Here is a 16,390-nt window from a genome sequence, read left to right on the forward strand (position 1 = left end):
CTGGGCATGGTGGCACGTGCCTGTAATCCCAGCTACTCAGGAGGCTGAGGCAGGAGAATTACCTGAACCCAGGAGGCGGAGGTTGCGGTGAGCCGAGATCACGCACTCCAGCCTGGGTAACAAGAGCGAAACTCCGTCTCAAAAAAAAAAAAAAGGAAGAAGAAAGAAAGAGAGAGAGAGAAAGGAAAGAAAGAAAGAAAGAAAGAAAGAAAGAAAGAAAGAAAGAAAGAAAGAAAGAAAAGAAAGAGAGAGAGAAAGAAAGAAAGAAAGAGAGAAAGAAAGAAGGAAGGAAGGAAAGAAAGAAGGAAGAGGAAGACCTGCTTCATGTTGGGAGACAAAGGCATCTTGTGCTGATTTTTGTGACGGTGTTAAAAAACTCACAAGGCATGCCCTCCCTAAATTCTCCTGGGCAGTGTTGGTCCAAGGGCCTCACCATGGACAGCTGTGCACAAAAAATCGGTGGGTGGCACACTGGAAGGAGTGGGTCCCAGGGTGAGGGCTCCCTGACCCCAGAGGCTGAGCTGGTAAATCAGGTGACTCAGACTCCTGAAAGACCCTGTAATTTTCAGTTAACTCAATGGGGGGAAAATCAAGATGCGAATCACCTTTCAAGTATTTAATTTAATTAGACAAGGAAAATGAGGCTTCTTTAAAATTCTTACTTGGTATTAACTTCTGTCACAAAGCAGCCTAGAGTAATTGGTAAAAGTGAAAAAGTGATTACTGAGGCTTAAGCTTATTTATCACAGCTGGTGCACTTTTACAAAGTGAGTTTTACGGTGCTGAACCCGCCAGCAGAGCAGGACAGGCCCTGGAGCACGGATTCCAGCCTTTTCATAAGACACCTCTAATAAGCCATGGTAAGAGGATGGGTGGACAGGGGAGCGTGGTAACAGGCAGCCAATGCAGGGCTCCCAGCTGGATCTGTCACCCTGGGTGCCCGGTTTTTCCCCTGCTGGCTTCTCTGTGATGTTAGGATCACGGTGTGTGGCAGCTGAAAGAGCGCTGAGCGTATGCCCCTAACCCTGGGCAAATGACTCAGCCAGAGTCATGCTGCCAGCACAGCCAGCCTTCAGCGTCAGGCTCCATGAAGCCCAGCTCAGCCTCTTTTGTCTTTTCAGCAAGCTAATCAGAAAGAAAATGGAGACGGATCTCACAAGTGCACAGTGAAGCTGTTTGTCTTTAATTCTTCGGCAGCCTTGCTCTAGTCCTAGCGTATTAAGAATTTTTGTTTATCTTCTTTATTCTCCAGGGATCTAAACATTTGGAAGGCAGGTTCCTGATCTCATTCTTTTTCCAGGAAGGACTATAGTGCACCGGATATAGGAAGCACTGGACATAGCAGTTGAAAGAAAAGAAAAGAAAGAATGAATGAATGAAAAAAGAAAGGAAAGAAGAAAAGAAAATGGAGGGAGGGAGGGAGGGAGGGAGGAAGGAAGGAAGGAAGGAAGGAAGGAAGGAAGGAAGGAAGGAAGGAAGGAAGGAAGGAGGGAGGGAGGGAGGGAGGGAGGGAAGGAAGGAAGGAATCTCTCCATATCAATAACCACTAACCAATGAACTTTAGGAGTCTGTTTTTCCCACCAAAACAGAATAACACTTCCAAGTAAGGGGTCGATATTTGCAATGTGCCAACCTCTGTGCTGAAATTCACAAACTGAGGAAAAAATAGACCCAGCCCACAAAAAACAATTAAGTGGGTAAGAAGACAATTTTCCTTTTTCGTTTTTGAAAAAATATATTACAATAAACTCAGAGGAAAAATAACACAAACAGCCATGTACTTACTTCCCAAACATGTACATTTCACCAAACTCACTTAGTCCCTCCCAAACCAAAACAGTCAAATAAAATCAATATTGTGGCAAGCCAGGAATTGTCAGGGGTCCCGAACTGATAGGCCAAGGATCTGGCTGCATTTCCCTCTAGCAAAATATTGTTAGGCAAGTTAGTAGATACAGAGGTTGGAAATTATGACGATTGAAATCTTTATGAGGATTCAAAGACCTTAAGTATTTTATGAAGCACCTTTGCCTGATGAAAGGTTTCTGAACCCCCTGCCCTTTACATCTTGACAGGCTGTGTTCATGAAGAGGGGCCAGGCTTTGGAGCAGGGCAGGCTGGACCCAGCCCTGGGCTGTGTGTGGTAGACGATTGTATTTTGAAGGGAAACTTTGGATGTCCTTTTTCCTTCAGAGTCGTCTATGTTTCCACTTTCAAATGGGAATCTATCAAACCCATCACGTTGTATATACTACATGTGTGCAATTTTAGTATAACACTAATATCTCAAAAAAGCTGTTAACAACAACAACAACAACAACAAAGTCTTTTTTTTTTCTTTTTGAGACAGTCTGGCTCTGTCACCCAGGGTGGTGTGCAGTGGTGCAATCTCGGCTCACTGCAAACTCCACCTCATGGGTTCAAGTGATTCTCCTGCCTCAGCCTCCCGAGTAACTGGGACTATAGGCACCTGTCACCACACCTGGATAACTTGTTGTGTTTTTTAGTAGAAATGGGTTTTCACCATGTTGGCCAGGCTGGTCTTGAATTGCTGAGCTCTAGCAGTCTGCACGCCTCAGCCTCCCAAAGTGCTGGGATTACAGGTGTGATCCTGGCAGATCCACCACACCTGGCAGAGCCATCCCTAAAACCCACAGGAGCAGCAGCATCTGATCTGAGGCTATGCTCACCTCCTGGCTGATTTATTTTTCTCAATGCCCCCGAAGCAGCTCAGGCTGCATTGAGTGGCTGGGAAAGGATTCGTAGGTACTGTGGTTCCTTTTACTGTTTTAGGGGTTGGGGGTGGGTTGGTCAGGCTGCAGTAAGCTGGAGCTGGCAAGGTGTCCTCTACCTGCAGTTGAGGCAATACTGCCCATGCTTCTCGTTGGCAGGCTGCCTCACAGGCAGTGCCAAGGCACATGTGGCTGAGGCAGCTAGAGTCATTGTCTTTCCCGCCCTGGAGCAGGCTAGGGCTGTCATTTACTGTTTGGCACACATTATTATTTACGAGCCACTAAATGAGACTGAAGAGCGGTAACAGCAGGATAACAGAACTACAGGCTACTGGTTTTGAATTAAGTTGTTGCAAAAGATAATTGGAGACATAAAGGCCTAATGTCGAGTCAGCTTGTAGAATGGCAGGAGAGATTTGTAGTCTTTGTTCACATAACACATGCAGAACTATTCAAGGCTGGCTCATAAAATAAGAAGCCTCAGTTGTTTTTTTTTGTTGTTGTTGTTGTTTGTTTTTTTGAGACGGAGTTTCGCTCTTGTTACCCAGGCTGGAGTGCAATGGCGCCATCTCGGCTCACCGCAACCTCCGCCTCCTGGGTTCAGGCAATTCTCCTGCCTCAGCCTCCTGAGTAGCTGGGACTACAGGCACACGCCACCGTGCCCAGCTAATTTCTGTATTTTTAGTAGAGACGGGGTTTCATTATGTTGACCAGGATGGTCTCGATCTCTTGACCTCGTGATCCACCCACCTCGGACTCCCAAAGTGCTGGGATTACAGGCTTGAGCCACCGCGCCCAGCCCAGAAGCCTCAGTTTTATGCGCAGTTTCTGAAAAGCACTACGGTATCTTTACTCACAATTCATGGATAAGCAGGTAAGTGGCTTTTGTAACATCTCATAGTGACGGTAGGATTTCTTTGCTTCTCTTTTCTTTTCTTTTCTTATCTTGTCTTTTTTTGCTACATAGAGCCCAAACACGCTCACACAGTGGTTCTAAGTTTGGTCTACAGAGCAACAGCACACACCTCACCTGGGTCATTGTTACACATGGACATTTGTTTTGTTTCGGTTTTTAAATAGAGCCTCACTCTGTCGCCCAGGCTGGAGTGCAATGGCACGATCTTGGCTCACTGCAACCTCCTCCTCCCAGGTTCAAGCAATTCTTGTGCCTCGGCCTCTTGGGTAGCTGGGACTACAGGTGCATGCCACCACGCTCAGCTTTTTTTTTGTTTGTTTGTTTGTTTGTTTGTTTTAGTAGAGATGGGGTTTCACCATGTTGGCCAGGCTGGTCTAGAACTCCTGACCTCAGGTGATCTGCTCGCCTCAGCCTCTCAAAGTGCTGAGATTACAGGCATGAGCCACTGTGCCCAGCTAGACATGGAGATTCTTAAACCCCACCTGAGAATTACTGCATCTGAACTTCTTGGGGTGGGACCCACACTATTTTTAAAAGCTCTCCAGTGGGTACAGATGCTTGCTCACTCACTCTAAAGTAGAGAGTACTGTAATCCCCCCCCTCACACCCCCCAGGGATTGTGTATGTTTTGAATCTGGAAAGTAGACGTTCCCGGCCACGCACAGCCCCGTCCTGATCTCCACCCAGCCCAGTCTTTCCATACCAGCCCTGCTCTGTCCTCTTGCCCCTCATCTGGGCTCCCACACGGGCTCCTTCTGAGTGCTGGCATGAATCTGGCCCTGCAGTGTAGGCACTCCAAAAAAGTCTGTGTTGAATGAGCAAGCAGCACTCACCGAGTCATTGCTAAACTCTCCCAGGATTTGGGAACACGCAGAGTCAGGAACACAAGGGCGGGACCGAGCGGGGGTTGGGCTTGAGTTAGAAGCACCACGGGACTCCTCTCAGGGTCGGCATTGCTTCCAGGGGATAGATGCTGACCTGAGAAATCTCTCAAATGTGTATGGGGCAAAGATGAGCTTCTGCTAGGCAGGCTTTTTATTGCTGCCCACTAAAACAGAGGTGATTAGGGCACTTTTTAATGAAATAATTGTTAGATGGAGTAGGAAGTAGTGGTATTGGTCAATCTCAGGGTTTTTCTTCTTTTTTTTGAACCCTCTAATAATTTCCTAAACATCAAGCATTTCCATGAAGCTAGCCAAAGTTACTTAATTACAGGCTTCATGAGTAAGAGTTTCTACAGAATTCCCAAAGGAATCATCAGGCTCCTCATATACCAGGGTTTAGATATTTCCTCATAGAGCCTATATATGTGCTTTTTTTAATCTTAAGGTACGAAGCTGTCCCGAAGAGCATGCCATGAGGACTTCAACACCTGGGAGCCAGCCTGGCCCACAGATGAGGTTACCCCCGAACTCAGGTGCTGGCCAGCCACTGTGGAGCCTGGGGTTGGTGGCATAGTGGCTCTCCTGGGAGGGGGTCCTCCTCCCAGGCAGGTGAGCCCACCCTTGTGACCAGGACGTCACAGCTCATCCCCGATGGCCTCCCCTCACAGCTCTGCCAGTCTCCCTTCAAAGGCCTCTCTGCAGAGGAAACCAGGCTGGGTATTGTAACGTAGAAGCCTGCCAGGCGTCAGGGCAAAGGAGGACGGCAGCAACTCAGTGCCAGAGCCGGCCCAGCATCGCCACCAGTGGGGTGCCCTGCAGGCCCTCCAGGTGCTTTCCGTCTCAGTGTTCCCTCCTCGCCTGGAGACCCCTCCTGAGTGCTCACAGACTGTCTCCGTGAGTCAAGAACAGGAACATGTGGAGTTAAGTGAAGAAGCATAAAAAGAGCTGGGGGAGAACTCGGGAAACAAGGGAGCAGCCTCCAAATCCACACAGCCCGAGGCCTCCCGAACCCGCCCAGCCTGAGGTAGGGACCCAAGGTCCAGAAGGCAGGAGGCGGCAGCTGTCTGGCACACGCGAGTCACCTGACATCGGCAATGTCAGCAGAGCAGACAGATGCTCAGGAACTGTCACAGGGGCACCCATGTGCGGCGCCGTAACACTCCCGAGACCAAAGGCCCCTTGGACAACATGGTAACGATGCCACAGACCCGCTTCCCGGGAAAGGTCATGTGTCTTCCCTCAGAGAGGCTTCCCAGGCCTGAATCTGGAGCCCCGAGAAGCACAAACACACACACACAGGACAGTGGGACACATGTCACAAAACAGGCCTGCGAGGACCCGGAAGGGTGACCTACTCCAGCTCAGGAGCCTGAGGAAGCTGTCCTGGTGAGTCCCTGAGGAAGTGGGCAGAGAAGGGAAGACGCCCCCACCCTGCCTCCACCTTGCAGGGCGGTGTTGAGAACGCCTGGGACGGAGTGGGATTGAGTGGGATTAGGAGTGGGAACCTGAGCGAATCATTGATTCCTTTCCTGTTCTCTCACCTGGCACCAGGGTTAGGACCGGGCCTGCCCAATTCCTCACTCACCAGACACCTGCCAGCCAGGGACCACACACAAGGCCGTTCTCTTTGCTGGGCCGCAAGCCTAAGGCCAGATCCCTGCCTTCCAGGGGCTTCCGATGAGGCAGACAAACCAGTTTCCCCTTTACAAAGAAGAGCTGTGGGGCAACCCCTCCAACCAGGACTTTCCCTAGGACACAGACAGACCTAAGGGCAAGGAAGGTGGAGGGAAGGGGCACCCTCCCCGCTGCAACAGGCACACCCAAAAAAGCTGTTCTTAGAGGCTGCCACTGTCCTGGGTGCAGACTGGGCATGCAAAAGGACAGAAACCAGTCCTTTGCTCTCCCCAGCCCCCAGACTGGCAGACCACGCTCATGCCTGGAAACCAGCCTCTCCATCACCTCCTCCGGTGGGAGGAAAGGGATGGGAAGACTAGAAACAGTTTGCTGTTTCCCATCCCTGTCTAGACTTGATGAGCATAGGTTACTCTAAATCCACTGGCCATGAACAATGAAGCCCTCCTTGGCTAGTAGAATCGTAGGGGACCTCTCTGAAGAGGAGCGACAGGCCCAGCCTTCCCCCCATGGATGTGGATGAGACAGAGCTATAGTTTCCTCCCCAGTATGGGGTGTGTGTGTGTGTGTGTGTGTGTGTGTGTGTGTGTGTGTGTGTGTCTGTTTTGAGATGCAGCCTCACCCTGTTGCCCAGGCTAGAGTGTAGCAGCGTCATTTTATAGCTCACTGCAACCTCCACTTTCTGGGTTCAAACAATTTTCTGCAGCCTTAGCCTCCATAGTATGTGGGATTACAGGCATGCACCGTCATGCTCAGCTACTTTTAACATTTTTAGTAGAGACAGGGTTTCACCTTGTTGGCCAGGCTGGTCTCAAACTCCTGACCTCAAGCGATCTGCTCTTCTTGACATCCCAAAATGCTGGGATTATAGTTGTGAGCCACCGCAGCCAGCACCAGCATGCCTTGTATCCGAACCTCATCCCTGTTCATCTAAGGCTTTAATGTAAACGTACACACCCCTTGGGGTGGGTGGTAACACGTATGTCATTTACACATTATAGGACAAATGTGTCTGAGAACAGATTTAATAAGAAGTGGGGCTAAAGGTGAGTGTTCAGAACAGGTTGTAGCAGAGAAGCAGCTGCTTTCTAAGCCCCAGTGCAGGCAGGGCATGGTGGCAAAGCTCTCCTGGCCCCTGGCAAGAAGTGCTCTAGTCTTTGAGGGGCCCCTAGGTAAGGATGCTACTGCCCTCAGTGCTGCTTGTCTCCATTCCAAGCACCAGGTCCTCCTTAGAATCTGTCACTAGACTGCCACTGTGTGTCCCACTCCATTCCTCTCAGGGAAGGCTCTCCTGACTAGGAGAGGTAGAAGGCAAGGGCCGTTCATCTGTGCTCTACTGATATTACCCCAGCAGGTGGAGGGCCCTGAGCCACTGCACCTCATTCCCTAGAAACACCTGCCAGGGATGGGGCTGGGAGGCTGGGGTGGTAACTTTCAAATCTACCCAGTATTCATTTTGACAGAAGTTGCAAGAGACGCAGCCACCTTGTCACTGATGTGTGCATAGTGATTTTAAACCTTGAGATGCTCTATAGATAGTATATTTGAGTCAACAGTGCTTTCTGGGATAAAGCATCACTGTCTTAGTCTCAAAGGCTGATGAATTAGGATAAACTCTAATGACGTGACCCTCTTGAAATCAGCACACTGACATTGGCAATCTTAGTTTTTACTTGCGTAATGGTCTAACAAACTGATAACGTATCAGCTTCTTATATAAACCTCAGGAGGAGACTCCACATAAGCAAATGTCAAATGTAAAATGTATACGACCACCCAACAGGGTGCTATCTGATACACGGATATTTATTTCAACTTTGTTTCTGACACAACATATCCAAGTTCTTCTCTCTATTCCTCCCCAAGTCTCTTTAGCAGGTCTCTTTTCTCTTCAGTGGAAGTGTATGTTATAAATGTGAGGGATCACCAAAAAAAGGTGAAAGGATGGCAGTATCCCACCAATCTATTAGCTGCCTGTAATGAAAGCTGAAAGAAAAAGCCAGCCACGTATGCGTGCTGCTAGCCTGTTAGCCAGCCCATCTCATCATCAGTGGACAGAGAGCTGATAGCAGTAGCATCCTTGCCTAGGAAGTAATTCTTATTGCCATACTTCCAAGGCCAGCCAAGGGCACACGGAGTTCCTAAGGGAGTGCCTGAACCCAAGCTGTTTCCTTTTATTCAAGATTATCCAAAAGGCAGCCAGGTGTGGTGGCTCACGCTTGTAATCCCAGCACTTTGGGGGGCCAAAGCTAGCAGATCACCTGAGGTCAGGAGTTCGAGACCAGACTGGCCAACATGGCTAAACCCCATCTCTACTAAAAATAAATAAATAAAGAAAGAAAGAAAGAAAGCCTGGCATGGTGGTGCATGCCTGTAGTCCCAGCTAATCAGGAGGTTGAGGCACAAGAATTGCTTGAACCCGGGCAGCAGAGGTTGCAGTGAGCCAAGATCACACTACTGCGTTCCAGCCTGGGTGACAGAGCAAGACTCTGTCTCAATTAAAAAAAAAATTATCCAATTACCCAAAAGGCATGGCAGAGGCTAAGGCTGAAATCTTGGACCACATTTTATAGGAAATTACAGGCATTTTTATAGATGTGTGGGCTTTAAATCCAGGAAGTACAGCATGTGAAATCCTGAGTCTTGCCAACTCTTGCCAAAATGGGTCTCACTCTCTTCTTGCTGTCTTCATAATGGAGTGGTTTCCATTCCACAGACAATACTGATGCCAGAAGAGGAGTGACACTAATTCAGGGATGGTGAGGACCAGCTTAGAGGGTAAGGAGGCCTGGCTCTCCCACCTGCCCAAGGAAGGACCAGATTCACTTGACAAATACTGTGCGAGCACTGGCTGTGTGAAAGGCACTGTGCCAGGCAGACACTAAAGAGTGCAGATATGGTCCAAAAAAACGAGGACCAAGTCGGCCGAGGCTTTCCTATGTAAGAATGATGCCACTCATGCGGTGTATCAAACACTGGAAAGCAACATGGGGTGGTGACAGGGCAGGGGCTCCATCTCAGCCCCATCCAGCTTCGCAGAGAGTGCTGCACAAGCCCAGCTGGAACCGGAGGGGATGCCTCAAGTGAGCTGTGGGTGCCTGGGGGCAGCTCTGAACCAGCCATCTAGAGTGTGCCTTGCCCTGCCTCCTTCGGGGCCTTGCAGCACTCCGGGAGCTCAGGGAGGGAGAATTCTGACTCATACAGTTCATGGCAACCAAAATCCAGTGGTCTCACCTGAAGGTCTTAGTGCCCACAGGAGACCAGTAGCTAGTTCCACTGCCAGGTGACCCTGACGGCAGGAAAGCTGAAGGGAGGCAAAAGGCAATACTGGCAGGAATTGGGAAGGCCATCTGTACCTGAGACAGAGCTATGAATGGCCTGGCCCTCATTTCCTTGGCGTCTTGAAAGAATGAAGTTAACGGGCCAGGGACCAAATGCCGCAGGCTTCACTGAAGCCCTAGACAATGAATTCTTCTTTTTTTTTTTTTTTTTGAGACAGAGTTTTGCTCTTGTTACCCAGGCTGGAGTGCAATGGCATGATCTCCGCTCACCACAACCTCCGCCTCCTGGGCAGGCAATTCTCCTGCCTCAGCCTCCTGAGTAGCTGGGATTACAGGCGCGTGCCACCGTGCCCAGCTAATTTTTTGTATTTTTAGTAGAGATGGGGTTTCACCATGTTGACCAGGATGGTCTGGATCTCTTGACCTCGTGAACCACCCGCCTCGGCCTCCCAAAGTGCTGGGATTACAGGCTTGAGCCACCGCGCCCGGCCTGAAAATGAATTCTTTTGGCAAATACCATTCAAGGGTCAGGCAAATAAGACCCAGTGTCTGTCTTCAAGGAACTCTCTGCCCAGGGAACTCATAGCAAATGACTGCTGAAGAGCACCAGTGGAAAAGCAGGAAGAAATGCAACCTGTCCTCTGGTGCTACCCAAGATGAAAAATGGCGGTAGCCAACTCATTAGGCATTCTTCCGACATGATAAGCTACATTACTACCCAGAGGAAGGTGAGGCAGAGGAAATAAGCCATTCGGGAACTCTGAAGTAGCACCCTAAAACAACCTGAGTCTCTGAGTCTACACCTTGTACACAGGCTTGTATTTCACTAAAGGGTTAAGTGACCAGAATCAAGAGAGGGAAAATCTAGAAACTCTCTAGAGAAATCTAAAGTGGTCATGTACAGTAAGTCCATGCCCCGCAAGTGTTCTTTTTTTCTGGTAAAGAAAAAGAAGACTAAGAAGTGACCTGACCTAAAACTAGCAGAGGAAGAAAAGCAACATTAGCTCAAATTTGAGCAGCAAGAAAAATATGACTCCATTTGCCAGATCAAATAGGAAATCCCTGCAGCTGGAGTACTGTGTCAGTCACAAAGGGTCAGCCTACTCATCACATAAGCAAACTTCTCAAACTCAACCGAATGCCATTGTCCAAATTCAGCCATCTCTGTTCTGATTCGTAAACTACGATTTCACAGAAAAGCGAATCACTTCAATTACTTCTTAATGTAACATAACATTCCACTTTTAATTTTCAACAATGCTTTAATAAAAAAAACAAAGGTTCCAAGTGAGATTTTCAAGATACCGGAGTCAAGATTTAAAATACATTTATAGGCCGGGCATGGTGGCTCACGCCTGTAATCCCAACACTTTGGGAGGCCAAGGTAGGTGGATTATTTGAGGTCAGGAGTTCGAGACCATCCTGGCTACCATGGCAAAATCCCATCTCTACTAAAAACACAAAAACTAGCTGGGCATGGTCGTGCATGCCTATATTCCCAGCTACTTGGGAGGCTGAAGCAAGAGAATCATGGGAGGTGGAGGTTACAGTGAGCTGAGATTGTGCCGCTGGACTCCAGCCTGTGCGACAGAGCAAGACTCTGTCTCAAAAATAAAATAATTTGCAACTACAAATGATGACGTTTTTAAAAGGTCACATCTTGAAAGAAGAGAAACACTGTGCTTGGATGTTATCCTTTACTTCCAATGGTTTACAGGTCAGAATGAATCAACCCCTTGCCTTGCAGATACATAACTGCAAGGCGGCACGGCATGCTCTAGGCACAGCGGAATGAAGGAGACTTGAAGATCACATCTAAACATTTAGTGTAAGACACTCGCTCAGGACAGTGAGGGATCAAGCAATGGGCAACAGGGCCAATTCAGGGTTTACTCCCACACCCGTGATCTTCTACAGACCATACACAAATCACCTCGGTCTTTTCAAACGTGATTCATAAGGTTAACTGTCACTCAGGAATCATGGAGTTATTCTGGAAAATAAGGAAATATCCATCAAATGTGCCATGGTCTTCCGGAAATATATTACAAAGTGTGGAACACTATTTGCCAGGGGCATACAAGAGGTCATGTGATCCAGGAGGGCATATGCTAGCCGACCCTTTGTTTCATTTAACAGGTAGTAACAAAGTAACTGAAGATAAAGAAAAATTATCTTTGTATCTTAGTATCTTTGTATCTCGAGTTCTAACATCAAAACTTGGTAAAACTTCACTCCCCTTCAGTGAGCCGCATATCGTTACATTAAGTTACATAAATAGAGGCAGAGGATACAAATCCATTCTTTCATCTTCAGTATCCAAATACAGGAGATGTGGAACTGTTTGTTTTTTTTAATCAAGTAGATAATGTTTTATCAATAGCTGTAAACCATTTTTGGAAACTGTCTTTCGGCTGAGAAAACAATACACTACTTATATCACATTGGAAAAGGAATGATCTCAAGGTTTCCAAGCAACACGGCTATTTTTCAAAGCTCAACTCCCCTGCTGATCATTAGAAATGGTTTCAAATGTCCTATTCTTGGCCTTCGTTCGTGCCAAACCCTGGACAAGGCTGCAACAGGACTGTAATTCCAAAACATCCCATTTCTGCGTGGGGTGCTAAGCAGTCCCTCCTCCCTCCCTCTCAGCACACCATCATTCATATTCGCTTCAGGTCTCTCCTGAGTCAAGCTGTGCTTATGTTTTACAGAGGAAACGTGAAATCAAAGTTGTTTTGCTTCATCTCCTGCAGGGTAACTCCATCAGATTCACTGCTTTGACTGCGTACTGTCTACGTTTAGAAACGCTGAGGTCCAAATCCTGTCCTCGGTCAAGGTGTGGCATGCATGAGGCGGGTGGCGATTATGGCCCAAGAAGGCCCCGTGCTGGGTCAATACACTCAACACTGTGATCATCTTTTGTTGGTTGGTATTTGCAGAATGCATTAAAAAAAAAAAAAAACTAAAGGAGGCTAAGAACTGGCTTATCCAGTGACAATGTAGAGTGGTATTGTTTTCACATCATCGTATTCTTAAACAATTCCCAGCGATCTAAAACGCTGATGAAGGAAGGATAGATTTTTATTTATTTTCACCAAATAGCTGGACATATTAAGTTAAGGTAAACTGGAAATAAAATACAACTCCAACATGTTTTAAATCAGATTTGATTTTTTTTAATTCAAATTGACCCAAAGCAAAACTTACATTAAAAAGGAAGAACAAAATACATTATGATATAACACACTAGAAGTTACATGAAAGCTAAATTTGTGGGCAAATGGCCTTATCCCAATCACATTCTGGGCTAATGAGCACTTCTGCAGGAATCGGAATCTCGATTTCGTACGGTCCACTCTGGTCATTAAACTACACATCCTTGTCTCATCGGGTGTGCATCTGACAAATCTTGCTAGGCTCCCTCATGCTCCAGATGTGTACTCCTGCTACTGCCAGGACACTGAATTCTCTAGTGGAAATGCTGTTCCAAGCATGACCGATAATGAATTAAGAAACGAAACAGTCAAGTCCTCCAAACTAACAGGCACGGATTACTGTGTAGTAAATAGTTGAGAAATACGGGAATTAAATAATCTAAAAAGCACTCTTACTCTGCTGTACATTTATAAACACAAATATTTACAAAAAAAAAAAAGAAACACAAACCCTTGTTTTTGAAAGATAAGTTTTGCAGTTCATTAATGATCATAATCCTTTATGAGCTGGTTTCTTTGGTGTACTTGCCAAACATATTTTTATAAAGGTTTAGTAATAGGCTTAAATAATAAATTTCAAAGGAAACGTACAAGAATCAGTGACAAATCTGAAAATACTCTGAACGTCTTCTGTTCTGTTTCTGGATAAAACAACCAGTTGATTTTTCTGAAAATACCTGTTCTCTCTACTCATTATGTGATCACAGAATGCTTCCCTGTCAATCCAATTCGAATGCAGACCTGCAGGTTTCACCACCGTAATTCACCAGCAACCAACTTGGAGACATTAATTATTGTGAAATGCGGTATGTGATTGGGATTTTATTAACAACAAAAATAAAACATTCTTTTTAAGCTTTCAGATAAATCAAATCTCCAACAATAAATAATGGAATTATACACTTCTTCATTAAACAGAAATCTCAAACTTCCAGGAAGAGCACTCATAATTGTTTTTCTGAAGTCACAGCAGCAGAACAAAGAATTTACCTTACTCTGATCTTTTTCCTTGAAATTCCCTGACTCAAACTCAGTGGCTTAGTTTGGAAACCTCTGAATGGCTGGGGAGAGAAAATCGTTTTAAACTAAGTGAATAAATTAACATACACACACATCTGTGGAAAGAAGCCCTGTGCAAGTGTAACGTCAACATCACTGATCAGAGTGCAGAAACTCCAGACAGCCTCCTGATTCCTCATCTCCCTGGGCCTGGTTTTGGGGAGAAGTCACACTCAATTCATTTCTGGCCACACCATGTCCCTAACACTGCTAGTGTGTCGCAGCCTGACCTGGGTATTGGTGGAAAGAACGAGAATACAGCTCAGCAGCTGTCTTCACAAGTGACTCTCTCTGGAGATAACTTGTTGGAGACATTTTTATGGGGAAAAGGACAGACTACCCGTTCCTATCCATCAGGCTCCAGCTAGTTTGGGGATGGTTATAAAACTGGCCACACTCAGACTGGCTGCCTGTGAAAGGGACTATGCCAAAGAGTCTATGGGCCACACTAGCAATCTCCCAAACACTCCTTTTTTCTGAAGCTGCCCGTCTTCAGAAACCTGGGCAATGCCTGGGCACAAGCAGATCAGAGTCGATGAAGCCACAGCTACTCTGCACCCAAGAGAACAAACGCCGGGCTTCAGAAAACAGCACACACTGGCTCTGAAAAAGGTAAAGCCAGAGAAGACTCCTAATTCCGCTTAGTTACACTTCTAGGTGAAATCGTTTCACACTTTAGGACTGAAATCCAGAAATTCAGATGAGAGAAGCCCTTCATCTTGTGAACTTCTGATAACAAATTTAGTAACAGTGTTTAAGTATTTTTTCCCAAAGCACTAAGAACGACACTGGGACATGGGAAAAGGTTCTTCTGAAGCTGTTAACACAAATCAAGCACAGAACACGTTTCTGAGGGCATCCTCTGAGATGCCTAATGCCTCTGGAACCTTCTCCGCTGTTACTGAGCTTTATCCTATCTGTGTTTACACGGCCACGTATGCCCAACCAACCTAGAAAATAACTGTCCTGAAGAGCCTCACTGCATATAACCTTAAAACAGGAGATGTTCTAATTAGCATATTAGAAATTAACCAGACTTATAAATGTGTACCCCTTAAAGATTTTACCCTTAAAAAGTTTTTTTTTTTTTTTTTTAAACTGGGAAGAAAAGAAACACCATGAAGCCACCTCAAATTATTTAACCATTAAAGCCAAATGATTTAACAATTTTTAGGGAACACTCTACCACCAGAGTACAAAATGTTCTGCTTAAAGTGAAGTAAAAGGCATAGCTTAAAATGGAAATTGCTACTGACATACTCTGCAATGCAAATTGAAGTGGCGGCTCCTGTTCTCACGGGCATGTCAGAGCTGGCTGTGAAATGATGACCAGCCAGTGAAATAATGGATAAAATACACCAGAAAGAGTATTGCACTGCAGGCACAGTTTTAAAAACAGAATACACTGGCTTCGTACAGTTATTGTCTTTCTCGTTAATTTTTTTTTAAAAGCACAACTCTAACTAGAGATAGAAATCGAGACACAGTGTCTCAGGGTAGTGTACTACAGTTGTTAAAAAACAATAAATTAAAAACAAGAGCACACCAAAAGAAAAGCAGAGGTACTGGATTTATGTCATCCGAAAGCTACATTAATTAGGAAAAAGAACAGTTTGAAATGGCCAATTTGTACTCATTAAAAATGAATGAGGTGACAGCATTACTTTAAACATTTCTTAGGGCATCTTCCAGGAGAACCCAGGGCCCCCCTGGGTGAAACTGTGCCTCCAAACATTAACAAGTGCTCTGCTGGGTTAGAATACCATGCTTACCAAGGAAACCAGAAATTTGGAAAGGGTACATTCTCCACTCCAAACCTGCTTGTGTCATTTAAGAAAAAAAAACAAAAAAACAAAAAACCATTTTTCTGAATGCAGTACTGTATACAAAGCTTGGACCTCTTAAACTTGGACCAAGAAACCAAATTAAGACCTTCAAGCATGTGGTGTGTGTTTTCATATATATAAAAAAGTCCCTCCCTTACAATGAAAACCAACCAAACAAACAGAAACCCAAAAGTGTATACCTGCTTTCTGATTTCACAGCAAATCAGAAATTGCATAGGATATACTGTGTGCAAGGCAAAAAGCCTTTAAGTATCTGGAATAGAACTCCTCATCTTGCTCACAGTTCTGGCATATCAGATATCATCAAATTTGTGTTTTAAGTAGTCTTTCATGACCTTGGCAATTGGTAGTTCATCAAGTAGCTTTAGGTTTTGAAGGCCTATACATTGTCGAATTTTAATTCGGCACAGGTCCTGCAAGTTTCTGGGCTGTCCTAAAAAGACAGAAAAAAGAAAATGTTAAAAAAGCCACAAAGCACAATATTTAAGAGACTTTTGCAAAGAACTATGCAATTCACTGGGGAGTTCTCTCTATGGACTTTACATGGAAAGCACCAGAAAGATACCAACTCAAAGTGTCCTAGGACCTTCATGCAATGCCCCATTTGATCCTTTTCATAACCCTGGGATGGTAGATATTTTCGCCTCCATTTTACAAGTAAGAATACTGAGTATCAGGTTTAAACATATTGGTAATATCAGACAACCAATTAAGGCTTCAGACTAAGACTAAAAACAGTTCTGATTCTAAGCCTCATATCCTTTCCATTACAAGCCAGGAAAATTCTGGTTCTCCTCCTGATTAGGTCTCTCGAACTCCGG

The 16,390-nt window shown here is 45.7% G+C and overlaps 1 protein-coding gene across 1 annotated transcript in view; it reads right to left on the bottom strand.

Annotated features, from left to right (window-relative positions):
• Positions 1 to 12,601: 12,601 nt before the first annotated feature.
• The window catches only part of ASB7 (ankyrin repeat and SOCS box containing 7), a 49,795-nt gene continuing 46,006 nt past the window's right edge, over positions 12,602 to 16,390 (bottom strand). The window contains exon 6 of the mRNA XM_002749069.7: positions 12,602 to 16,002. Coding sequence (XP_002749115.1) covers positions 15,863 to 16,002 — 140 coding nt within the window. The 3' untranslated portion in view covers positions 12,602 to 15,862. The remainder of the gene's footprint in view (positions 16,003 to 16,390) is intronic.

Source organism: Callithrix jacchus, chromosome 6, assembly GCF_049354715.1.
Source record: "Callithrix jacchus isolate 240 chromosome 6, calJac240_pri, whole genome shotgun sequence".
Taxonomy (NCBI): Eukaryota; Metazoa; Chordata; class Mammalia; order Primates; family Cebidae; genus Callithrix; species Callithrix jacchus.